Source organism: Hyla sarda, chromosome 2 (genome assembly GCF_029499605.1).
Source record: "Hyla sarda isolate aHylSar1 chromosome 2, aHylSar1.hap1, whole genome shotgun sequence".
In the NCBI taxonomy this organism is placed as follows: domain Eukaryota; kingdom Metazoa; phylum Chordata; class Amphibia; order Anura; family Hylidae; genus Hyla; species Hyla sarda.
In genome coordinates, this window is record NC_079190.1 from 306515917 (window position 1) to 306541631 (window position 25715).

General features: G+C 52.7%; 1 protein-coding gene across 2 annotated transcripts in view; it reads right to left on the reverse strand.

The window, feature by feature from the left end:
- LOC130356316 (mitogen-activated protein kinase 14) overlaps positions 1 to 25715 on the reverse strand; it is a 174012-nt gene that overhangs the window by 115358 nt on the left and 32939 nt on the right. For both annotated transcript variants that reach the window (XM_056557639.1, XM_056557638.1), the window contains exon 2: positions 7135 to 7264. In XM_056557639.1, the coding sequence (XP_056413614.1) occupies positions 7135 to 7264 (130 nt within the window). The remainder of the gene's footprint in view (positions 1 to 7134; positions 7265 to 25715) is intronic.

Sequence of the window (25715 nt, forward strand, 5' to 3'; positions counted from 1 at the left end):
ACACAGTTCCTGTGTATCTTGGCCACACACGGGCAGTCAATGCCCCACACATGGCATGGCTGCAAATCATTCTCAACCTCTCAGAGTTATCACGCATACCTATGACAGCAAATGCAGGGCCAACCCACACATGGCCGCCGCAGGCAGGCCTTGTGAATCAGTCACAAGTTGAAGTGATCATGACTTTAGAAAACAGGTGTTGTGGCCATAGCAGACTTTATTGGAACATAGCATGCTACACCAAAAAGGTATGCCTGGCACAGGCTTGTTAACCATTTATACACTGTCAGTTTTTCCATTAAGGATGAAGTACCAGATGCTCTTTAAATATATTTGTTTTATAGGTAATGTCACTTGGAAAACGCTTTGACATGTCCTGGAGACATGTCAAAATGTTTTATTGGTGGAGGTATGACCGATCAGGAGAAGGAGCCAGGAGAAAAACACACTCTGCGAGTTTCCTCCCGACTCTGTCACCTGATTGAGACACATTCAATGAAGAAAGTCTTGATCATGTAACACAGAGCAGGGAGAGGATTGTGTGGCCAAGCAGTCTTCTCCTGGCTCATCCTTCTGATTAGTAGAAGTCTGAACTTTAGGACATGTCAAAAGTTTTTTCAAAGTGTACACTCTAAAGAAAAACAGTGACTAGCTCAAAGAAAAGTAGATTTTTTCGTATGCACCGTAAAATCTTTCTTGTAGCCTTCATTGGGGGCACAGACCATGGGGTATACGTTCTGCCACTACGAAGCCAACACTAGGGAAACAAAGAAGTCGGCTCCTCAATGGCAGGATACACCCGCCCACTGGCAACAGGATAACCAGTTGCGTCACAAAGCAGTAGGAGAAGCAAAAAACCTGAAGGACGTCCAAAAGGATCCTGACAAAAACCATCCGAAGGAACTCTGCCACCAGGCCACAATAATCCCGACAGGGCAACAGGGAAATTAATGGCAGCTGTCTCCTCCAATGAAGGCTACGAGAAAGATTTTACAGTGAGTAATGAAACAAAAAAAAACTACTTTTCCCTTAGTTGGGGGACACAGACCTGGTGTGGGAAAAACAACCGGCAGAGAAAGGGATGTCAGTCCAGCGAATGAACCACAACCGCATGCAAAAGAAACAAGACCCTGAAGTAACAGGAGTCTGGCAAATAACCGCTTAAAAGCTCCCATGGACCATGTGGAGAAGGCCAGGATCTGAAAGGAAGGAACCTTCTGAAGGCAGAGATTGAGGTCCGAAAGCAGACCGGAGTCGACAGTCAACCTGGAGGCATGAGCAGACTATCCTGGCATAAGAGAGGAAACGACCTCTGGAGAAAAGACAGAACAAGATTCTGTACTACCGTGGCCCGAACAGAATAAAGAAGGGTGAGGGACAAAAGAACCCCAGCATAGAGACCCACCTGATCAGATAACAGGAAAAGGAATGCCAAAAGTCAGGAGAGAAACATCTCAGAAAGGCTTAAAGGGGGAGCCCTGCAATACATCCAACCTCAAGCCGAGTACCTAGGCAGAAGATAAGGAGAATGACAGGAAGGAACAGCTGGGCACACCCAGCAAGAAGGCTAGAAAGTGGAAGAGCCGCTGCAAGGCCTGAGCATGAAGGCAACATGGTCTGGAAGAACACAGGAAAAAAAAATATAGGGGCCACGACCCTCACCCCACCCAAAAGAGCCTGCCAGGTACGGAGGTAACTCCTGGAAGAGAAAAGCTGACAGCATGGAGCATACTGCTGACTACACAGTCAGAGAGAGCAAGTCCACATAGCCTGGAAAAGCGATGGGGAAAGATTGCAACAATGTGTCTGTGTGAAAACCACTGCGAGAGATGCACACCTGCCAGTCCCACCCCCCATGCAGTAGATGCGGATCGGCTCCGAGAAAACCACCTCCCGTGAGAAACAGCTGAGATGACGGGGACAAAAGACTCAGAGGCCAGAATCGTTGAATGTAATGTTGCCAATGTAATGTTAACAATGTAAGAAGGTTGCCAACCAAACATAAAAAACATAGGGGTTCAACCTCTATATCAGAGTACATATCAGGGTGCAAAGCAGTATATCCTAATAGCCATATACAAAACAAATGTAAGTAGGTTCTGACAAGGCAGAAAACCGACGGAAAGAGTCCTTTCCTAATCTGGGATCACCAGAGAAGAGTGACATTTGCAAGGGGAGAACCAAATAAGGCAATGAAGAGGATAGTGTAAAAGGCACCACGACCATGTAGGCCCCCACCCTGCCCAACACTTGCATACACAAGCAAAGTGTGGAAGGACAGGGCAGACTGATGCCCAGCATGTGATCCCTGCTGTAGAACAGACTGGTTGGCTCAGAAGGAACATCCCGAAAATACCGATATATAAGCAACATCCTCCGTCAATGGAGAAAGAATAGAGATGAGCGAACTTACAGTAAATCCGATTCGTCACAAACTTCTCGGCTCGGCAGTTGATGACTTTTCCTACATAAATTAGTTCAGCCTTCAGGTGCTCCGGTGGGCTGGAAAAGGTGGATACATTCCTAGGAAAGAGTCTCCTAGGACTGTATCCACCTTTTCCAGCCCACCGGAAAGCTGAACTAATTTATGCAGGAAAAGTCATCAACTGCCGAGCCGAGAAGTTCGTGACGAATTGAATTTACTGTAAGTCCGCTCATCTCTATTCGTGACGAATCGAATTTACTGTAAGTTCGCTCATCTCTAAGAAAGAACATGCAGCAACTAAGGTTTTTCCCCCCTATGTCAGGAGAAAGCATAATCATAAAACTCATGAATCCCCCTCAGCAATAGCAGTTACCCTGCAAAACACAGCACTTATAAAGGGGTTAATATGATGGATATAGAGTAGCAGGCACTCTGCGAATAATCCCCTTGTTGAAGGGGGTAAGGGGACAGCTACACAGGAAAGTGCAGGAAACTGTACCCCTCATAGAAGAGAGTAGTGTGCTGGCTATGATAGAGACAGCTAGTATCAAGCAATATGGTGCCTATAGAAAAACTGCATTGCTCCACCCAAAGAGGGAGGAATGTGAGAAATAGCTATAGCCGGTACCAAGGAGAGCAGAGAAGGGCACCCCAGGAGGATGATTTGTGCTTAGAAGATACGTACATGGTCACCACGTCGGTCACCAGCATACTAGCAGTGGGGAACCAGTACTCCAGCTGTGGCAGACATGCGGAAGAGAGTGGGGTAAAACAAAGGATGATGCTACACCACTCAGAGAAGGGGAAAATGGGCGCTACGTCATGGCGGAGTCATGTGATTAATAGCATGGCCTGGTTATGTGACGCGGCCTCTTCCGGCTTCCGGGCGGCTGTCTGTGACGGTGTTCATACGCTGATACCACGCCACAGGTGTTAGCTACTAAATTATTAAGGTTAGTTATCTGATTGGTGCCGTCACTTACATAGACAGTCAGACGGGGATAGGGCCACTCCCAGACGAAGGTGATGTACCGAAACGTACATTGGAGTGGTGCTATCCCGGTCTCTGCCAGTGTACTGCACTTTGTTATTATGCTGCTACTAGGTCTGTATCCCTTAATCATGCTTTTTCAGGTGGTGCTACATGCACATTGCATTTTCCTTATATGTTTACACGGTAAGCTCTGTAAACGAGTTACCCAAATTTTTTATGTGCAATACCTACTGATGTGCAATAGTTACCTATATGTATTGTAGATGTGCTTTATGCCATCCTTTTTATATGCATGTACTGTTTATATCTAAATTGGGATATACCCTTTTACAATTTTATGTACTTTGATTATTTCCTGTGCAGAGCCGGTGATATCACCATTTGTTGTTGTATTCCTCTTTTTTGCCTGTACATGTTTTTTATTGATGCACTGTCCTTTCTTCTACGGAAATAATGAAATTTGTGCTCGTTTTGACACATTTTTCTTTGAAATGACGTGTGTTCTCTTGGTAACTTGCTACTTCTCTAGTGTAACTAGTGCATATGCAGGGCCATCTCGACGGTCACCTTGCACTGGTAATGTGGTACCGTAACTTCAGCTGCGGAAGTGGGAAACATGACATGGTTGTCCAGTGATGGAGAAAAACAGGAAGAGCGCAATCAGGTGCGTAAGAGCAATAGTGGTATCCACCAATAAAACACCTAAGGAAGGGGTAAAGAGATTGCTGCATCAGTAGAAAAGTCCAGTGCATCCAAAGCGTCACCCCTTCCAGTCACCTTGCACTGTAGTGCGGTACCGGAGCATCAGTCAAAGATGTGGCAGACGCCATGCTGTCCATGGATTATGGAGAGGACCACCTGCACAAACAGTGACAACCCCTCTTGATGAAGGGGTTGTGGTACTGATAGTGGGGTACTGGAATTACGGCTGCGAATGCAGACCTCATCCCCTCCATGGATGTTGGAGAGGGCCCAGTGCACAAGCAGTGCACTGGTAGTGGGATACCGGAACTTCAGTCACAGATGTGGCAGATGCCAAGGAGTACTTCTTAAGGGGATATGGGCCACATAGCGGGCCACTCATTCCTATAGAGGGTCCGTTGTACAGGCAGGGTCACCACTACGGATAGTGGAGTACCAGTACTCCAGCTGCTGATGCGGCAGACCCCAGACGGGCGGTGGAGGAGAGCAGAACACTGTTTGGTTTCCTGGTACAGTAACCCCCCGACCAACGATGGCCCCGACATATGATAAAATCGACATACGATGGCCTCTCAGAGGCCATCGCATGTCGATGTCAGCATCGACATACGATGCTTTTATATGTCGGGGCCATCGCATTAACTTCTATCCGACAGCGCAAAATGCTAAAGCTGCTGTCGGATAGCAGTTTAAGCATCCCTGGCAGGTTCGCTTACCTATTCCCGCTGCTCCGGGTCCACTTCGCGATCCTCCGGTGTCTTGCGCATCTTCTCCAGGGTCCGGGCCTCGCTTTCCGGCGTCGTTATTACGTCACTACGCACGCCGCGCCGGCGCAGCAGCGTAATAACGTCACCAGAAAGCAAGGCCTGGACCCTGCAGAAGATGCGCAAGACACCGGAGGATCGCGAAGAAGACACCGGAGCAACGGGACAGCATCGGGAGCCCCTGGGACAGCATTGGGAGCGGTGAGGACCTGGTCCGGAGCGACGGGGACAGGTGAGTACAGCTTCCTATACTTTACATTGCACAGATCCCTCAACATACGATGGATTCGACAAACGATGGGTCCTTTGGAACGAATTACCATCGTATGTTGAGGGACCACTGTACTCTTCAAAGGCATATGGACAACATGGCAGTCCACCCTGAAGACTGCCCATGAGCTTTTACACCTTCCAATTAGATACCCAGATGTGTCTACAGAACAGGGAAAGGGACCATACACAGTTGCCCATTAAAAAGAAGATACAACATACAAACACCAAGGTGTGCCATTTATTAAAAAGCCCCTGGACATAGATCACTATGGAGGGTCACAATTGTGCAATACTGCAGTATGAACAGTCCATAAACTGTGGAAGCAAGCTAAGCAAGGGATCAGTGTTGCATGGCAACACTGGGGCTACGGACAAAAATCTAAATTACAAGGGCAAGGAGAATTACACACAGAAGAGAGCCGTAATTATGAGATTGCCACTAGAGGGTGCCCAAATGCAGCTCCTTGAATGGGTCTAAGAAATAAGTAGTTGAAATTTCACTTCCAGCCACAGGAAGGCACCCAACACTAGAGCTATATTATTATTATTCTAAACATGATCCTGAGGCAGCGTAGCCCTGAGGAAAAAGGGTGTGCTAAAAGAAAAAAAACACACATGCCTCTATTCCCCCCCCCCCCCCCACTCCACCAGCACGAGAGGGTGAGGAAAGAGGCACACAGGGGTACTCCTGGTAGGGATGACCCCAGAATTGTGCTCTGCACATCGGAGGGGGCTGGGAGTACCATGACCCCACGATAAGCAGGGAGGGACGGATCTTAAGCGAGCCGCGGCTGAAGTGCTGAAAAACTATACACCTTCTATGTCTTGAGCTATATAGAAGCACGCACTGAGACACAGAAGTGCCTGTGGTTTAAGAGCCACTCTGACAGGGCTTGTGGCGAGGAGGGGTTAACAGGGGGGGGGTTGCACTGGGACAGGGCCTGGCCTCCACGTGTGCCCACAAACAAAAATGAAAGTGAGTGGCTTGCAGCGTCTACCCCCGCCAGACAATTCCCATTAGGGTGGGATGTGAGCGCATCCCACCCAACCCCACAAAGTCCCACGAGATACTCCGCAGTAAGGGGTTAACCTCTAGGGGTGGCCCTGGATAGAGCCAGCACAGTATCCTGGATAGGGCCAGCACAGTAGCCATGAGAGAGTGGGACCTTAGAACCTTGACACAGGGAGTGCTGGGAGGAGTGGCTAGGTGAATATTTACCCAAGGACGGAAGTAGTGAGGTGAGCAGGGGCAATGGGGTCCCAGGGAGCAATCTCAGATAGGGGCATGGTGCTAACCTTTGTCCCATGTGGGTAGATCGGGGGAGGCTTAAGAGCTGTGGATTGTATCCCTGTTGTCTTAACTAGAGAAGAAAAGAACAGGTCTGGAGTGCTCCAGACATGTGTCTGCCTCCTGCTGACACTGAGCTAAAACTGGTTAGCTCATTGCCAGTGGGCAGGCATATCCTGTCATGTAGGAGCCGACTTTGTTTTCTTAGTGTCAGCCTCCTAGAGACCAAGAAATTGAGATTGCACTGATATAATGTACGGAAACATTGCTAGGCTTAATGAACACACATAAATGCCTATCCAGAAAAGTTACCTGGAATGAAAGCTATGCTTTAAAGACAAACATCGTTAGTTAAACTTCTGAAACATGGGTGGTCACTACCTTACACAAAATGTTTAGTCCTTCATTTAGTCAGCATTTTTAGCTAAACCCAAGAAAAACTATAATATAGATATTTTAACCTTTTTCTTTGTTCAGGACCCACCTTTGGCTAAAAGCAGCTCAAATATTTATCAAAATATGCATGAATTCAGCCAAATTGTGCTCCAACAGATCCACCATGCAGTTATTGTGCACTGATGATGGTCCCACAGCAGTGACTAAAACCATATAGTTTCCCTTGGTAGTTAGAGTCTTTACACAATGCAACAGTAGCGATTGTGTTCTCTGTGTATGAAGAAAAACTTACATTCTCATGTTTCATATGCTTCAGTAGACGAAGTTCTCTGTAGGTGCGTTTTGCATGGATGATAGACTGAAAAGGCCGAGAAAGTTTTTTAACTGCAACACGCTGTTCTGTCTTGGTATCATAGGCAGAGCTGTCAAGGGAGAAAAAAATAAAATAAAAATAAGTCTTCAGCACATAATAAATCTCACACAGTCACAGGGAAGAGCACTGACTGCCTTCCAGTGATGCTAGCCATGCTCGTCGCCTGCCAGTCAGACTTAAATGGGTAGTCCTGTTAAGCAAAATATAATTTATTTCCTCATGTAATGATATAATTACTTGCTTAGGAAGATATATTTAACCCCTTCATGACCCAGCCCATTTTCACCTTCAGGACCTGGGCATTTTTTGAAAATCTGACCACTGTCACTTTAAACATTAATAACTCTGGAATGCTTTTAGTTATCATTCTGATTTCGAGATTGTTTTTTCGTGACATATTCTACTTTATGTTATTGGTTAAATTTCACTGATATTTGCATCCTTTCTTGGTAAAAAAAATCTAAAAATTTCATGAAAATTTTGCATTTTTCTAACTTTGAAAGTCTCTGCTAGAAAGGAAAATGGATATTCCAAATAAATTACATATTGATTCACATATACAATATGTCTACTTTGTGTTTGCATAAAAAAATTGACAAGTTTTTACTTTTGGAAGACACCAGAGGGCTTCAAAGTTCCACAGCAATTTTCCAATTTTTCTCAAGATTTTCAAAATCGTACTTTTTCAGGGCCCAGTTCAGGTTGGAAGTGGATTTTAAGGGTCTTCATATTAGAAATACCCCATAAATGACCCCATTATAAAAACTGCACCCCCAAAGTATTCAAAATGACATTCAGTAAGTGTTTTAACCCTTTAGGTGTTTCACAGGAATAGCAGCAAAGTGAAGGAGAAAATTCTAAAACTTCATTTTTTACACTCGCATGTTCTTGTAGACCCAATTTTTGAATTTTTACAAGGGGGTAAAAAGAGAGAAATCACCCTAAAATTTGTAACCCAATTTCTCTCGAGTAAGGAAATACCTCATATGTGTATGTAAAGTGTTCGGCGGGCGCAGTAGAGGGCTCAGAAGGGAAGGAGCGACAATGGCCCAGATTTATCAAACTGTGTGAGAGAAAAAGGAGAGATTTTCCCTCAGCAACCAATCACAGCTCAGCTAATGAGCTCTGGTAAAGTGAAAGCTGAGCTGTGATTGGTTGCTGTGGAAAAAAATCCCTCCACTTTTTTTCTCTACACAGTTTGATAAATCTGGGCCAATGGGATTTTGGAGAGTGAGTTTTTCTGAAAGGGTTTTTGGGGGGCATGTCCCATTTAGGAAGCCCCTATGGTGCCAGAACAGTGGACCCCCCCACATGTGACCCCATTTTGGAAACTACACCCCTCATGGAATTTAATAAGGGGTGCAGTGAGCATTTACACCCCACTGGCGTTTGACAGATATTTGAAACAGTGGACTGTGCAAATGAAAAATTTTATTTTTCATTTTCACAGACCACTGTTCCAAAAATCTGTCATACGCCAGTGGGGTGTAAATGCTCACTGCACCCCTTATTACATTCCATGAGGGGTGTAGTTTCCAAAATGGGGTCACATATGGATATTTATTGTTTTGCGTTTGTCAGAACTGCTGTAATAATCATCCACCCCTGTGCAAATCACCTCAAATGTACATGGCGCACTCCCTTCTGGGCCTTGTGCGCCCCCAGAGCACTTTGCGCCCACATATGGGGTATCTCCGTACTCGGGAGAAATTGCATTACAAATTTTGAGGGTCTTTTTTCCCTTTTACCTCTTGTGAAAATGACATTTTTTTTTTTTACACTAACATGCTGGTGTAGACCCCAACTTCACCTTTTCATAAGGGGTTAAATAAGAAAAAGCCCCCCAAAATTTGTAAGGCAATTTCTCCCGAGTACGGCGGTACCCCATATGTGTCCCAAAACTGTTGCCCTGAAATACGACAGGGCTCCAAAGTGAGAGAGCGCCATGCGCATTTGAGGCCTGAATTAGGGATTTGCACAGGGGTGGACATAGGGGTATTCTATGCCAGTGATTCCCAAACAGGGTGCCTCCAGCTGTTGCAAAACTCCCAGCATGCCTGGACAGTCAATGGCTGTCCGGCAATACTGGGAGTTGTTATTTTGCAACAGCTGGAGGCTCCGTTTTGGAAACAGTAGCGTACCAGACGTTTTTCTTTTTTTTGGGGAGGGGGGCTGTGTAGGGGTATGTGTATATGTAGTGTTTATTACTTTTTATTTTAGGTTAGTGTAGTCTAGTGTTTTTAGGGTACAGTCACATGGGCAGAGGTTCACAGCAAGTTTGCCGCTGGAAGTTTGAGCTGCAGCGCAAAATTTGCGCCATCTCAAACTTGCAGCACTCACTGTAAACTTCCGCCCATGCGAGTGTACCCTGTACATTCACATTGGGGGGAGGGGGCAAACATCCAGTTGATGCAAACTCTGAGCATGCCCTTTGGCTGTCCGTGCATGCTGGGAGTTGTAGTTTTGCAACAGCTGGAGGCACACTGGTTTGGAAACACTAAGTTAAGTAATAAACTTTCAAGTGTTTTGCAACCAAACTTAGTGTTTCCAACCAGTGTGCCTCCAGCTGTTGCAAAACTACAACTCCCAGCATGCATGGTCTGTCAGTGCATGTTGGGAGTTATAGTTTTGCAACAATTGCAACAGCTGGAGGCACTGAGGTAGGAAACGGACAATGTTTCCCAACTAGTGTGCCTCCAGTTGTTGCAAAACTACAACTCCCAGCATGCCCAGACTGCCCAGGCATGCTGGAAGTTGTAGTTCGGCAATATCTGAAGGATCAGATGTTGCCGAACTACAACTTCCAGCATGCTTGGGCAGTCTGGGCATGCTGGGAGTTGTAGTTTTGCAACATCTGGAGGTCCACAGTTTGGAGACCACTGCATAATGGTCTCCAATCAGTGCTCTTCCAGATGTTAGAGAACTACAACTCCCAGCATGCCTGGACAGACTGAGCATGCTGAGATTTGTAGTTTTGCAACATCTGGAAGAGCACAGATTGGAGACCATTATACAGTGGTCTTCAAATTGTGGACCTCCAGATGTTGCAAAACTACAACTCCCAGCATGCCCAGAAAGCCAAAGGCTGTCTGGGCATGCTGGGAGTTGCAGTTTTGAAACTCCCAGAGGCAGCAGTGAGATCGCTTTACAGCGATCTCACTGCTGCCAATGAAGATGCCGCACTGCTGCCGGAAACTCACCGCCGGGACGCAGCGCCGCCGGGACCGCCTGGAGGACGTTGCTCGCGCCGGGACCGCTCGGGACGCCGCATGGCCGGGTAAGTGACACCGGGGGACGGGTAAGGGACACTTAGCAGAGCGGTGTGTGTCCCGATCCCCGTGATCGGGACTCACACACTGCGCTGCTAAGTATTTTCATAGCGAAACGCTGCTATCAGCTAGTCAGATTTGACTAGCTGATAGCAGCGACTGCTGGGGGTGGGGGGGGTGGTGGATGAAACCCCCCATGGTCGCATGGTAAGATGGCTGGCTATCAGTGCTAGCCACCATCTTACCAGGCGCTGCGGGATGCCGCGACTAGCAGCAAAAATGTTCATGACATACCTGTATGTCATGGGTCGGGAACACCTTGCCACCCATGACGTACAGGTATGTCATAGGTCGGGAAGGGGTTAAGTAATGCACCATTGCAGAGCTTTATAAAGCACAAATCAAGCAAAACGCAGAAAAATGAGCTATCATGCATTCACTCTGTCTCAGCTTTCTTCCCCTAACTATCTCTGGCCCCCACCCTTGGAGACAGAGACCATGTGACTTCTATGCTGTCTATGGGGCCTGGCTTGCAGTTCTGTCTCTGAGTCCATGTAAGCCATGCCCCCTACAAGCATCTGCACAGAAGAAAGATCTGATAACTGAGGGAGTGAGTTTAGAGGCCGGGGACTTGGCTGCAGGAGTCTTTAACTGAGCGGGGGAGAGACAGGACAACACTGTGTCAAACGTGGGGAAAGCAGGAGAGATCATTATGTGTGATGAGACAAACTGTGTCTCTTATGAAGCAGAGGTGTGTGTCTGTCAGTCTTATAAAGCAGAGCTGTGTGTGTGCGTGTGTGTGTCTCACGAAGCAGAGCTGTGTGTGTGTCTGTCTCATGAAGCAGAGCTGTGTGTGTGTGTTTGTGTGTGTGTGTGTGTGTGTGTGTGTCTCATGAAGCAGAGCTGTGTGTGTGTGTGTGTCTCTCTCTTGAAGCAGAGCTGTGTGTGTGGTTGTCTCATGAAGCAGAGCTGTGTGTGTGTGGATGCCTCATGAAGCAGAGCTGTTTGTGTCTCATGAAGCAGAGTTGTGTGTGTGTCTCATGAAGCAGAGCTGTGCGTGTCTCTTATGAAGCAAAGCTGTAGTCAGCTACATTACCACCGAGACCTGGACCATACTACCTCCAAGGCTGGGACCTCGGAGCCTGCAACTTGCTCTGGGACCTGGCTTACTGCAGCATCTCTCTAGAAGGCAAGGCCTCCTTTGCAAAAAAAAATAATAAATTAATAAAAAAGGGTGAACACTAAGATAATGAAATTTATCAACCCATAGAGGTCTGGATATGGAGTCACACTCAAAATCAAAGTGGAAAGCCAAACTACAGGCTGATCCAACTTTGATGAAATGTCCTTAAAACAAGTCAAAATGAGGCTCAGTAGTGTGTGTGGCCTCTACGTGCCCGTATGACCTCCCGCCAACTCCTGGACAGTCTGTGGTGCAACGTGGCATTGGTGGATGGAGTAAGACATGATGTACCAGATGTGCTCAATCAGATTCAGGTCTGGGTAACGGGTGGGCCAGTCCATAGCATCAATGCCTTCCTCTTGCAGGAATTGCTGACACTCCAGCCACATGAGATCTAGCATTGTCTTGCATTAGGAGGAACCCAGGTACCTAATGTCAGGCAGGCTACCTCTGGCAAGCACATGGAAGGCTGTGGGGCCCCCCCCAAACAAATGCCACCCCACACTATTACTGACCCACCGCCAAACTGGTCATGCTGGAGGATGTTGTAGGCAGCAGAACGTTCTCCATGGCATCTCCAGACTCTGTCACATGTGCTCAGTGTGAACCTGCTTTCATCTGTGCTGAGCACAGGGCGCCAGTGGCGAATTTGCCAATCTTGGTGTTCTCTGGCAAATGCCAAATGTCCTGCACAGTTTTGGGCTGTAAGCACAGCCCCCACCTGTGGATGTCGGGCCCTCATACCACCCCTCATGGAGTCTGTTTCTGACCATTTGAGTGGACACATGCACATTTGTGGCCTGCTTGAGGTCATTTTGCAGGGCTCTGGCAGTGCTCCTCCTTGCACAAAGGTGGAGGTAGTGGTCCTGCTGCTGGGTTGTTGCCCTCCCACAGCCTCTTCCACCTCTCCTGATGTACTGGATTGTCTCCTGGTAGCGCCTCCATGTTCTGGAAACTACGCTGACTGACAAAGCAAACCTTGCCACAGCTCGCATTGATGTGCCATCCTGGATGAGCTGCACTACCTGCCACTAGTGGTTGCATGAGACTGAGTCTACAACCCACACTAGTGTGAAAGCACCACCAGCAAGTGACCAAAACATCAGCCAGGAAGAATAGGAACTGAGAAGTGGTCTGTGGTCACCACCTGCAGAACCACTCTTTTATTGGGAGGTGTCTTGCTAATTGCCTACAATTTCCACCTGTTGTCTGCTCCATTTGCACAACAGCATGTGAAATTGATTGTCAATCAGTGTTGCTTCCTGAGTGGACAGTGTGATTTTACAGAAGTGTGATTGACTTGGAGTTACGTTGCGAGTTTAAAGGGGTACTCCGGTGGAAAACTTTTTTTTAAATCAACTGGTGCCAGAAAGTTAGACAGATTTGTAAATTCTATTAAAAAATCTTTACCCTTCCAGTAATTTTTAGCAGCTGTATGCTACAGAGGAAATTCTTTTCTTTTTGAATTTCTTTTTTATGTTGTCCACAGTGCTCTCTGCTGACACCTGATACCCGTATCAGAAACTGTCCAGAGCAGGAGAAATTCCCCATTGCAACCTATGCTACACTGGACAGTTCCTGATATGGACAGCGGTGTCAGCAGAGAGCACTGTGGACAAGACAAAAAAGAAATTCAAAAATAAAAGAATTTCCTCTGTAGCATACAGCTGCTAAAAAGTACTGGAAGGGTAAAGATTTTTTAATAGAAGTAATTTACAAATCTTAACTTTCTGGCACCAGTGGATTTAAAAAAAAAGAAAAAAAAATGTTTTCCACTGGAGTACCCCATTAAGTGTTCCCTTAATTTTTTTGAGCAGTGTATATATGTATTAGGGTTGCACGATATATCGCAAAAGCAATCGAATCGTGATTTTTGCTTTTTGCGATACACCCTTGTACTGCAGCGATACACTAGGTTTCCCAGGTCCAACGGAAGATTTGAAATTCGCCCGGGAAACCAAGTGTATTGCTGCAGTACAAGAATGTGACAGAGGGGGGGGGGGGGGGGGGGGGAGGGGGGGGAATGTGACAAGGAGGGGGGTCCTCAGTTGAGCGATAAATAGCCGATAACTTATACTGATATTACGGTATAAGTTATCGGCTATCGTCCTTAACCTCCACAGATTATCCGTATCGGCCCTAAAAAAAAAAAAAAAACAATATCGGTCGATCCCTAATATGTATGTATATGTAATGTATATATACAAACTAAATATATTATGTTTTAGTAGAGCTTTATTGGGGAGATATATATCTATCTGCACACTTTATATACACACGCATATTATGTATGCTAGAAAAAATCTCCATTGAGGGGCTGAAACGTCGCACTGTTTGACATGTGGAAATAAATAGTTCTTTTTTTTGGATATTTGGAGTGCCGTACCATTTTTGACATTATCTACATTTGGCTGTGATCAAGCCTGAGGGTCTGGCACCCGTCTACTGTGGTAAAATAGTGCTGCAATTTTTTGGACATATATTACAGTTAAATTAGTTTTTAGTTAAAAATAAACTTTTTTCCCCTAGTAAAAACTAGTATTGGCTGCATTTTCCTAGTTAACACCAGTTTTTACTGAACGCCTTGAATGCTACGGGGGGGGAACCTCTGCTGCCTGCTACGGGGGGGGGGGGGGGGGGCGGGAACCTCTGCTGCCTGCTACGGGGGGGGGGGGGGGGGGGACCTCTGCTGCCTGCTACGGGGGGGGGGGGGGGGGGAACCTCTGCTGCCTGCTACGGGGGGGGGGGGGGGGGAACCTCTGCTGCCTGCTACGGGGGGGGGGGACCTCTGCTGCCTGCTACGGGGGGGGGGGGGGGGAACCTCTGCTGCCTGCTACGGGGGGGGGGGGGGGGAACCTCTGCTGCCTGCTACGGGGGGGGGGGGAACCTCTGCTGCCTGCTACGGGGGGGGGGGGGAACCTCTGCTGCCTGCTACGGGGGGGGGGGGAACCTCTGCTGCCTGCTACGGGGGGGGGGAAACCTCTGCTGCCTGCTACGGGGGGGGGGGGGAACCTCTGCTGCCTGCTACGGGGGGGGGGGGGGGAACCTCTGCTGCCTGCTACGGGGGGGGGGGGAACCTCTGCTGCCTGCTACGGGGGGGGGGGGGAACCTCTGCTGCCTGCTACGGGGGGGGGGAACCTCTGCTGCCTGCTACGGGGGGGGAACCTCTGCTGCCTGCTACGGGGGGGGGGGGGAACCTCTGCTGCCTGCTACGGGGGGGGGGGGAACCTCTGCTGCCTGCTACGGGGGGGGGGAACCTCTGCTGCCTGCTACGGGGGGGGGGAACCTCTGCTGCCTGCTACGGGGGGGGGGAACCTCTGCTGCCTGCTACGGGGGGGGGGGAACCTCTGCCGCCTGCTACGGGGGGGGGGGGGGGAGGAACCTCTGCCGCCTGCTACGGGGGGGGGGGGACCTCTGCTGCCTGCTACGGGGGGGGGGGGGGGGGGAACCTCTGCTGCCTGCTACGGGGGGGGGGGGGGGGGGAACCTCTGCTGCCTGCTACGGGGGGGGGGGGGGGGGGGGGGGAACCTCTGCTGCCTGCTACGGGGGGGGGGGGGGGGGGGGAACCTCTGCTGCCTGCTACGGGGGGGGGGGAACCTCTGCTGCCTGCTACGGGGGGGGGGGGGGGAACCTCTGCTGCCTGCTACGGGGGGGGGAACCTCTGCTGCCTGCTACGGGGGGGGAACCTCTGCTGCCTGCTACGGGGGGGGAACCTCTGCTGCCTGCTACGGGGGGGGAACCTCTGCTGCCTGCTACGGGGGGGGAACCTCTGCTGCCTGCTACGGGGGGGGGGGGAAACCTCTGCTGCCTGCAACGGGGGGGGGGGGGGGGGGGGGGGAACCTCTGCTGCCTGCTACGGGGGGGGAACCTCTGCTGCCTGCTACGGGGGGGGGGGGGGTGAACCTCTGCTGCCTGCTACGGGGGGGGGGGGGGGTGAACCTCTGCTGCCTGCTAGGGGGGGGGGGGAACCTCTGCTGCCTGCTAGGGGGGGGGGGGAACCTCTGCTGCCTGCTACGGGGGGGGGGGGGGAACCTCTGCTGCCTGCTACGGGGGGGGGGGGAACCTCTGCTGCCTGCTACGGGGGGGGGGGGAACCTCTGCTGCCTGCTACGGGGGGGGGGGGAACCTCTGCTGCCTGCTACGGGGGGGGGAACCTCTGCTGCCTGCTTCGGGGGGGGGCGGGACCTCTGCTGCCTGCTACGGGGGGGACGGGACCTCTGCTGCCTGCTACGGGGGGGGGGGGGGGGGGAACCTCTGCTGCCTGCTACGGGGGGGGGGGGGAACCTCTGCTGCCTGCTACGGGGGGGGGAACCTCTGCTGCCTGCTACGGGGGGGGGGGGGGGGAACCTCTGCTGCCTGCTACGGGGGGGGGGAACCTCTGCTGCCTGCTACGGGGGGGGGAACCTCTGCTGCCTGCTACGGGGGGGGGGGGGAACCTCTGCTGCCTGCTACGGGGGGGGGGAACCTCTGCTGCCTGCTACGGGGGGGGGGGAACCTCTGCTGCCTGCTACGGGGGGGGGGGGGGAACCTCTGCTGCCTGCTACGGGGGGGGGGGGGAACCTCTGCTGCCTGCTACGGGGGGGGAACCTCTGCTGCCTGCTACGGGGGGGGGGGAACCTCTGCTGCCTGCTACGGGGGGGGGGGGGGAACCTCTGCTGCCTGCTACGGGGGGGGGGGGGGAACCTCTGCTGCCTGCTACGGGGGGGGGGGGGAACCTCTGCTGCCTGCTACGGGGGGGGAACCTCTGCTGCCTGCTACGGGGGGGGGGGGGGAACCTCTGCTGCCTGCTACGGGGGGGGGGGAACCTCTGCTGCCTGCTATGGGGGGGGGGGGGAACCTCTGCTGCCTGCTACGGGGGGGGGGGGGGAACCTCTGCTGCCTGCTACGGGGGGGGACCTCTGCTGCCTGCTACGGGGGGGGACCTCTGCTGCCTGCTACGGGGGGGGGGGGACCTCTGCTGCCTGCTACGGGGGGGGGGGGGAACCTCTGCTGCCTGCTACGGGGGGGGGGGGAACCTCTGCTGCCTGCTACGGGGGGGGGGGGGAACCTCTGCTGCCTGCTACGGGGGGGGGGGAACCTCTGCTGCCTGCTACGGGGGGGAACCTCTGCTGCCTGCTACGGGGGGGGAACCTCTGCTGCCTGCTACGGGGGGGAACCTCTGCTGCCTGCTACGGGGGGGAACCTCTGCTGCCTGCTACGGGGGGGAACCTCTGCTGCCTGCTACGGGGGGGGAACCTCTGCTGCCTGCTACGGGGGGGGAACCTCTGCTGCCTGCTACGGGGGGGAACCTCTGCTGCCTGCTACGGGGGGGAACCTCTGCTGCCTGCTACGGGGGGGAACCTCTGCTGCCTGCTACGGGGGGGAACCTCTGCTGCCTGCTACGGGGGGGAACCTCTGCTGCCTGCTACGGGGGGGAACCTCTGCTGCCTGCTACGGGGGGGAACCTCTGCTGCCTGCTACGGGGGGGAACCTCTGCTGCCTGCTACGGGGGGGAACCTCTGCTGCCTGCTACGGGGGGGAACCTCTGCTGCCTGCTACGGGGGGGAACCTCTGCTGCCTGCTACGGGGGGGAACCTCTGCTGCCTGCTACGGGGGGGAACCTCTGCTGCCTGCTACGGGGGGGAACCTCTGCTGCCTGCTACGGGGGGGAACCTCTGCTGCCTGCTACGGGGGGGAACCTCTGCTGCCTGCTACGGGGGGGAACCTCTGCTGCCTGCTACGGGGGGGAACCTCTGCTGCCTGCTACGGGGGGGAACCTCTGCTGCCTGCTACGGGGGGGAACCTCTGCTGCCTGCTACGGGGGGGAACCTCTGCTGCCTGCTACGGGGGGGAACCTCTGCTGCCTGCTACGGGGGGGAACCTCTGCTGCCTGCTACGGGGGGGAACCTCTGCTGCCTGCTACGGGGGGGAACCTCTGCTGCCTGCTACGGGGGGGAACCTCTGCTGCCTGCTACGGGGGGGAACCTCTGCTGCCTGCTACGGGGGGGAACCTCTGCTGCCTGCTACGGGGGGGAACCTCTGCTGCCTGCTACGGGGGGGAACCTCTGCTGCCTGCTACGGGGGGGAACCTCTGCTGCCTGCTACGGGGGGGAACCTCTGCTGCCTGCTACGGGGGGGAACCTCTGCTGCCTGCTACGGGGGGGAACCTCTGCTGCCTGCTACGGGGGGGAACCTCTGCTGCCTGCTACGGGGGGGAACCTCTGCTGCCTGCTACGGGGGGGAACCTCTGCTGCCTGCTACGGGGGGGAACCTCTGCTGCCTGCTACGGGGGGGAACCTCTGCTGCCTGCTACGGGGGGGAACCTCTGCTGCCTGCTACGGGGGGGAACCTCTGCTGCCTGCTACGGGGGGGAACCTCTGCTGCCTGCTACGGGGGGGAACCTCTGCTGCCTGCTACGGGGGGGAACCTCTGCTGCCTGCTACGGGGGGGAACCTCTGCTGCCTGCTACGGGGGGGAACCTCTGCTGCCTGCTACGGGGGGGAACCTCTGCTGCCTGCTACGGGGGGGAACCTCTGCTGCCTGCTACGGGGGGGAACCTCTGCTGCCTGCTACGGGGGGGAACCTCTGCTGCCTGCTACGGGGGGGAACCTCTGCTGCCTGCTACGGGGGGGAACCTCTGCTGCCTGCTACGGGGGGGGAACCTCTGCTGCCTGCTACGGGGGGGAACCTCTGCTGCCTGCTACGGGGGGGAACCTCTGCTGCCTGCTACGGGGGGGAACCTCTGCTGCCTGCTACGGGGGGGAACCTCTGCTGCCTGCTACGGGGGGGAACCTCTGCTGCCTGCTACGGGGGGGAACCTCTGCTGCCTGCTACGGGGGGGAACCTCTGCTGCCTGCTACGGGGGGGAACCTCTGCTGCCTGCTACGGGGGGGAACCTCTGCTGCCTGCTACGGGGGGGAACCTCTGCTGCCTGCTACGGGGGGGAACCTCTGCTGCCTGCTACGGGGGGGAACCTCTGCTGCCTGCTACGGGGGGGAACCTCTGCTGCCTGCTACGGGGGGGAACCTCTGCTGCCTGCTACGGGGGGGAACCTCTGCTGCCTGCTACGGGGGGGAACCTCTGCTGCCTGCTACGGGGGGGAACCTCTGCTGCCTGCTACGGGGGGGAACCTCTGCTGCCTGCTACGGGGGGGAACCTCTGCTGCCTGCTACGGGGGGGAACCTCTGCTGCCTGCTACGGGGGGGAACCTCTGCTGCCTGCTACGGGGGGGAACCTCTGCTGCCTGCTACGGGGGGGAACCTCTGCTGCCTGCTACGGGGGGGAACCTCTGCTGCCTGCTACGGGGGGGAACCTCTGCTGCCTGCTACGGGGGGGGAACCTCTGCTGCCTGCTACGGGGGGGAACCTCTGCTGCCTGCTACGGGGGGGAACCTCTGCTGCCTGCTACGGGGGGGAACCTCTGCTGCCTGCTACGGGGGGGAACCTCTGCTGCCTGCTACGGGGGGGAACCTCTGCTGCCTGCTACGGGGGGGAACCTCTGCTGCCTGCTACGGGGGGGAACCTCTGCTGCCTGCTACGGGGGGGAACCTCTGCTGCCTGCTACGGGGGGGAACCTCTGCTGCCTGCTACGGGGGGGAACCTCTGCTGCCTGCTACGGGGGGGAACCTCTGCTGCCTGCTACGGGGGGGAACCTCTGCTGCCTGCTACGGGGGGGAACCTCTGCTGCCTGCTACGGGGGGGAACCTCTGCTGCCTGCTACGGGGGGGAACCTCTGCTGCCTGCTACGGGGGGGAACCTCTGCTGCCTGCTACGGGGGGGAACCTCTGCTGCCTGCTACGGGGGGGAACCTCTGCTGCCTGCTACGGGGGGGAACCTCTGCTGCCTGCTACGGGGGGGAACCTCTGCTGCCTGCTACGGGGGGGAACCTCTGCTGCCTGCTACGGGGGGGAACCTCTGCTGCCTGCTACGGGGGGGAACCTCTGCTGCCTGCTACGGGGGGGGAACCTCTGCTGCCTGCTACGGGGGGGGAACCTCTGCTGCCTGCTACGGGGGGGGAACCTCTGCTGCCTGCTACGGGGGGGGAACCTCTGCTGCCTGCTACGGGGGGGGGGAACCTCTGCTGCCTGCTACGGGGGGGGGGAACCTCTGCTGCCTGCTACGGGGGGGGGAACCTCTGCTGCCTGCTACGGGGGGGAACCTCTGCTGCCTGCTACGGGGGGGAACCTCTGCTGCCTGCTACGGGGGGGAACCTCTGCTGCCTGCTACGGGGGGGAACCTCTGCTGCCTGCTACGGGGGGGAACCTCTGCTGCCTGCTACGGGGGGGAACCTCTGCTGCCTGCTACGGGGGGGAACCTCTGCTGCCTGCTACGGGGGGGAACCTCTGCTGCCTGCTACGGGGGAACCTCTGCTGCCTGCTACGGGGGAACCTCTGCTGCCTGCTACGGGGGAACCTCTGCTGCCTGCTACGGGGGAACCTCTGCTGCCTGCTACGGGGGAACCTCTGCTGCCTGCTACGGGGGAACCTCTGCTGCCTGCTACGGGGGAACCTCTGCTGCCTGCTACGGGGGAACCTCTGCTGCCTGCTACGGGGGAACCTCTGCTGCCTGCTACGGGGGAACCTCTGCTGCCTGCTACGGGGGGGAACCTCTGCTGCCTGCTACGGGGGAACCTCTGCTGCCTGCTACGGGGGAACCTCTGCTGCCTGCTACGGGGGAACCTCTGCTGCCTGCTACGGGGGAACCTCTGCTGCCTGCTACGGGGGAACCTCTGCTGCCTGCTACGGGGGAACCTCTGCTGCCTGCTACGGGGGAACCTCTGCTGCCTGCTACGGGGGAACCTCTGCTGCCTGCTACGGGGGAACCTCTGCTGCCTGCTACGGGGGAACCTCTGCTACGGGGGAACCTCTGCTGCCTGCTACGCTGCTCTACCCTTATTCAGCCCCTGGAATTGAAGTAACAACTTAGGCGATAGGCACCAATCTTTAGATATCTCCAAATAATGAAGAAGACATCTCCGAACATCTAGGCAATGGAACTGTTTTTCCTTGTCATTTTTAGCATTTTCACAGAAGGAAGATAGAATCACAACTTAAGTTCTATGGAAGTCAGAGACCCTCTTGGGGAGAAAGGCTGGATCAGAAGACAATACCACTCTATCATTAAAGACAGACAAATAGGGCTGGTTAATAGAGAAACTAGTAATTTCCCCAACCCTCCTGGTGGACGTGACTGCCAAAAGAAACACAAGCTTATAGGTACGAATCTTTAAGGGAACCTCGACTAATGGCTCAAAGGGAGTTTTAGTGAGACTATTTAGGACAATATTTAAGTCCCAAGGTGGAACCAATGCTCTAACCACCGGAGACATCCTGACTGTTGCTGATAAAAATCTTTTTATCCAGGGATGTTCCGCTAGTTTATAATCAAAAAGAGCACTAAGTGCAGACACGAACTTTTAATAAGCTGTTTATCTAGACCCGCTTGCAAAAAATCTAATATTTTTGGGATGTCAGGAGTTTTAAGAACATCAATAGGGTTTTTCATTAATCTACCAAAGGCTTTCCAAGTTCTTAAATACATTTGAGAAGTTACCTTTTTTCTGCTCGCCAACAGAGTAGTAATAACACGATCAGAAAGACCCCTTTGTTCTAAGATGCCCCGCTCAACAGCCATGCTGTCAGATGCAGATTGGAGGTCTTGGCATGCATAACTGGACCCTGATGTGGAAGGTTCGGGGACTCTGGAAGGACCCAGGGATCTGACACTGACATCATGCTCAACCAGGTGAACCAAACCCTGCGGGGCCAGAATGGGGCAATGACCACTACTCTCGCCATGTCCTCTCTGATCTCCCTTAGGACTCTAGGAAGTAACCTGACCGAAGGGAAGGCATAAAGAAGTCCCCTGCACCAACTCTGTGAAAAAGCGTCTATCCCTAGGGGGTGATCCGCTGGTGACAGGGAGAAAAAATCTTTTACTTTCCTGTTGGCCCTTGAGGCGAACAGATCTATGCGGGGAGTACCCCAACATTGACAGATCTGGAGAAAGATTGTCTGATCTAACTCCCAATCCCCTTGGTCCAGGCGATGTCTGCTGAGATAGTCCGCCACCTGATTTTGGGACCCCTTTAGATGGAGAGCAAACAAGGAGCTGAGATGCATCTCTGCCAGTCTGAAGATGTGATGACAAGTCCTCATGAGGGAAGGGGATCTGGTACCCCCCTGATGATTTAAGTAGGCGACTACTGTGGAATTGTCTGACAGAACTTTTAGGTCTTTTCCGCCAAGCAGAGGAACAGATTGAGAGATGGCGAACAGGACTGCCTTCAATTCCCTTAGGTTCTGAGATTCTCTGGAAATCTCCTGACTCCATTGACCCTGAAGGATTATAGAAGATATCCCATGCAGCAAAGAAAAAAAAAAATACCTAGCCATTCCATAGTATATTCACCTACCACCTCTAGACGTGTTTGTGATTTTTTTCCGGCCCCCATTCACCGGCTATTCAGCTCATAAATTCCAGTTACTTTCTGGTTATGGTGGCTATGCCTGTGATCTCAAAGACTACATTTCCCTGCATGCACTGCTCACATTTCCTGCTCTCAGCTGCCTGAGCAGAGAGCTTGTTACTAGGGATCGACCGATATAGTTTTTTTAGGGCCGATACCGATAATCGGTGCAGGTTAGGGCCGATAGCCGATAACTTATACCGATATTCCGGTATAAGTTATCGGCTATTTAACCCCCTGCGACACCGCTGCAGATCATTGATTTAAAGCGGGTGCTTTAAATCAATGATCTGCAGTGGCTTTTGCGGGGCCATAGGCCGCCGCCGCCGCCACCCGCTTCTCTCTCCCTACCTGTCAAGGTGGTCCGGGCCATCCATCCATCCTTGCTGTAGTGTCCGGGGGCGTTCCGGCTGAAGAGTGAACCGGTCCGGGCTTTCCTTCTCCGGCGGTCATCTTCTCCACTCCAGGCAGGCTCCGGCCTAGTACGCTGCATAGACGCCGCTGCGCAGTGACGCCCATGCGCAGCGACGCACCTGACGTCACGGTGTAGCGGCGTCTATGCAGCTACTAGGCCGGAGCCTGCCTGGAGTGGAGAAGATGACCGCCGGAGAAGGAGGACAGCCCGGACCGGTTCACCCTTCACCCCGAACGCCCCCGGACACTACAGGAATGATGGATGGCCCGGACCACCCCCATTACGGGTAAGTTTAATTTTTTTATTGACTCGGAGGGTGGGGGAGGGGCCCGACCGGTATAGCGGTATGGGCAAAAATCCATACCGGTATACCGCCCAGCATCACGGTGGGGGGTGCGACGCGGTGCGGTGGGTCGGGGGTGCGGTGCGGTGGGTCAGGGGGGTGGCGGTCGCGGTGCGGTGGCGGGGCATTATCGGCTTATCGGCAAGGTAATTGCTGATACCGATAATGCCCAAAATCGTGATTATCGGCCGATAATATCGGCCATGCCGATAATCGGTCGATCCCTACTTGTTACCACCCCTAACTTATGTTAGTCACTCCCAAAGCTCTGTTAGCTCAGTCCCACATAACACTGAGCTCCAATCATAGCCCTATACAGCAGGGTGGTCAAGAGGAAACAAACTAATCTCAGTGCTCAGAGAGAGGGACCCTGGAGTTGAAGCTGCAGTTTTACACTGTAAAATCACTCCCTCCCCCTACTCCTCTCAGTGAAACAGCTTTACAGTGGCACAATCACCTCCCCCCTTCTCTGCCCTGCACTCCTCTCTCCCCAGTGGTCAGTGTGACAGCTCTACTCTCCCTCCCCTCCATTCTCAGTGTGACAGCTCTACTCTCCCTCTCTCCCTCCCCTCCATTCTCAGTGTGACAGCTCTACACTGGCAGCTCCCTCCCCCCTCTCCTCCGTTATCAGTGTAAAAACATTAGCATGAAGTGGGGAGAGAATCAGCCTGTTTGCTGGGGCTGCTATGATCTGAATCAGCCGGCATATAGGCAGTGCTGCTCAGCCAATCACTGCAGAACAGAGGGAGGACAGTGTGAATATTCATCAGATGGGAGGGGCTAAGGCCGAGCACAGGGAGCTCTCTGCAGCACAGGGGTTTTCTGGGTAATTGTCACGTGACGGCCCCCGGGATGCTGCTGATAACAGCCTGAATAGGGGGTCGAAAGTCATGAAAACCTGGAACAGCTGAATTTCCTGTCAGACAGAAGAATGCAGAAAAAGCTTGTTTCTAAGCAGCATTGGTAATGGAAGTGATTTACAAACCTATATAACTTTACCTTCTGCACTAAAAGCTGAACAATTTTTTACTGTGAGACTTGTCCTTTAAGGATTCTCCGTGGGCTCCCCACCCCCGGGGGCTTGCGTCTGTAGTAAGGCAAAATTCGTTCTTTTTTTACCCAATAAATGCCCTTTTCTAGATTCACCTGATTCAACCACCAGAGAAGGGACCTCTTTACTTGGGCTGAAGGGGTCATGTAAGTGTCTAGTGAATCGGGGACTCCGTCCCACTGGCTCAGGATTGTCCCTGGGTTTCAAATTTTGGGGACATTTTCTCCTATTACTCCTTGTAAAAATGTAAAATTTGGGGGGAACAAACTGCATTTTAGTTTAAAAAAAAAAGTTAATTTACCCTGTGGGGTGTTAAGGCTCACTGGACCCCTTGTTACATTCCCTTAGGGGTATAGTTTCCAAAACGTGGGGGTATTGTTGCTGTTCTGGCACAATAGGGGCTTCCTAAATGTGACATGTCCCTCAAAAACCATTTCAGAAAAACTCACTCTCCAAAATCCCGTTGTCGCTCCTTCCCTTCTGAGCCCTCTAGTGCACCCACAGAACACTTCACATACAAATATGAGGTATTTCCTTATTCGAGAGAAATGCGGTTACATATTTTAGGAAGATTTTTCTCCTTTTACCTCTTTTAAAAATGCAAAAACTGGGTCTACAAGAACATGCAAGCTTAAAAAATGAAGATTTTGAATTTTCTCCTTCACTTTGCTGCTATTCCTGTGAAAGGCCTAAAGGGTTAACACACTTACTGAATGTCATTTTGTATACTTTGAGGGGTGCAGTTTTTATATTGGGGTCATTTGTGGGGTATTTCTAATATGAAGACCCTTCAAATCCACTTCAAAACTGAACTGGTCCCTGAAAATTTTAGATTTTTAAAATTTTGTGAAAAATTGGAAATTGCTGCTGAACTTTGAAGCCCTCTGATGTCTTCCAAAAGTAAAAACATGTTAACTTTATGATGAAAATATAAAGTAGACATATTGTATATATGAATCAATATATAATTTGGGATGTCCATTTTTCTTATAAGCAGAGAGTTTCAAAGAAAAAAAAAAGAAACATTTTTCATAAAATTTGTGAATTTTTCTTCACCAAGAAATGATGCAAGTATCGACAAAATTTTACCACAAACATAAAGTAGAATATGTCACGAAAAAACTATCTCGGAATCAGAATGAAAAGTAAAAGCATCCCAGAGTTATTAATGTTTAAAGTGACAGTGGTCAGATGTGCAAAAAAGACCTGCGTCCTAAACCCCTTAACTCCTTCCCGCAGAATGTCATATATAAATGCCGGGTTGTGCAGTGCGTTCGCACATCCTGGCGTTTATAAATGACATTCAGTTAACCCGGCGATGCGCAGCATCGTACGGGTTAACTGGCAGAAGTCCCGCTGTTTTCAGCAGGGGACAACTTCTGCTTCACCCCCAGGACCATCCATTGATGGTCCTGGTCAGCGATCACTGTGATTGGTCCCTGTGGACCAATCACAGTGACCTGGGGTAAAAGTTCAGATCCCCCGCACTGCCCGCCCCTGGAAGTCGGGCAGAACGGGGGACGATGGCTGCGGGGGCTCGCGGGGACCTGCAGCATAGGGGGGGGGGGGACCCGAGGGGACCGGCAGCCTTACCAGATCCAGCGGCGGGACCGAGGAGCAGCGCGGGACCGACCACGTGGAAGAGCAGCGACGGGTAAGTATGTGGTCCTCAGAGGCAGCAGTGAAGATCTTTTACAACATCTGGAGGGCCCCCGTTTGGAGACCATTGTATAATGGTCTCCAATCTGTGCTCTTCCAGCTGTTGCAAAACTACAACTCCCAGCATGCACTGAC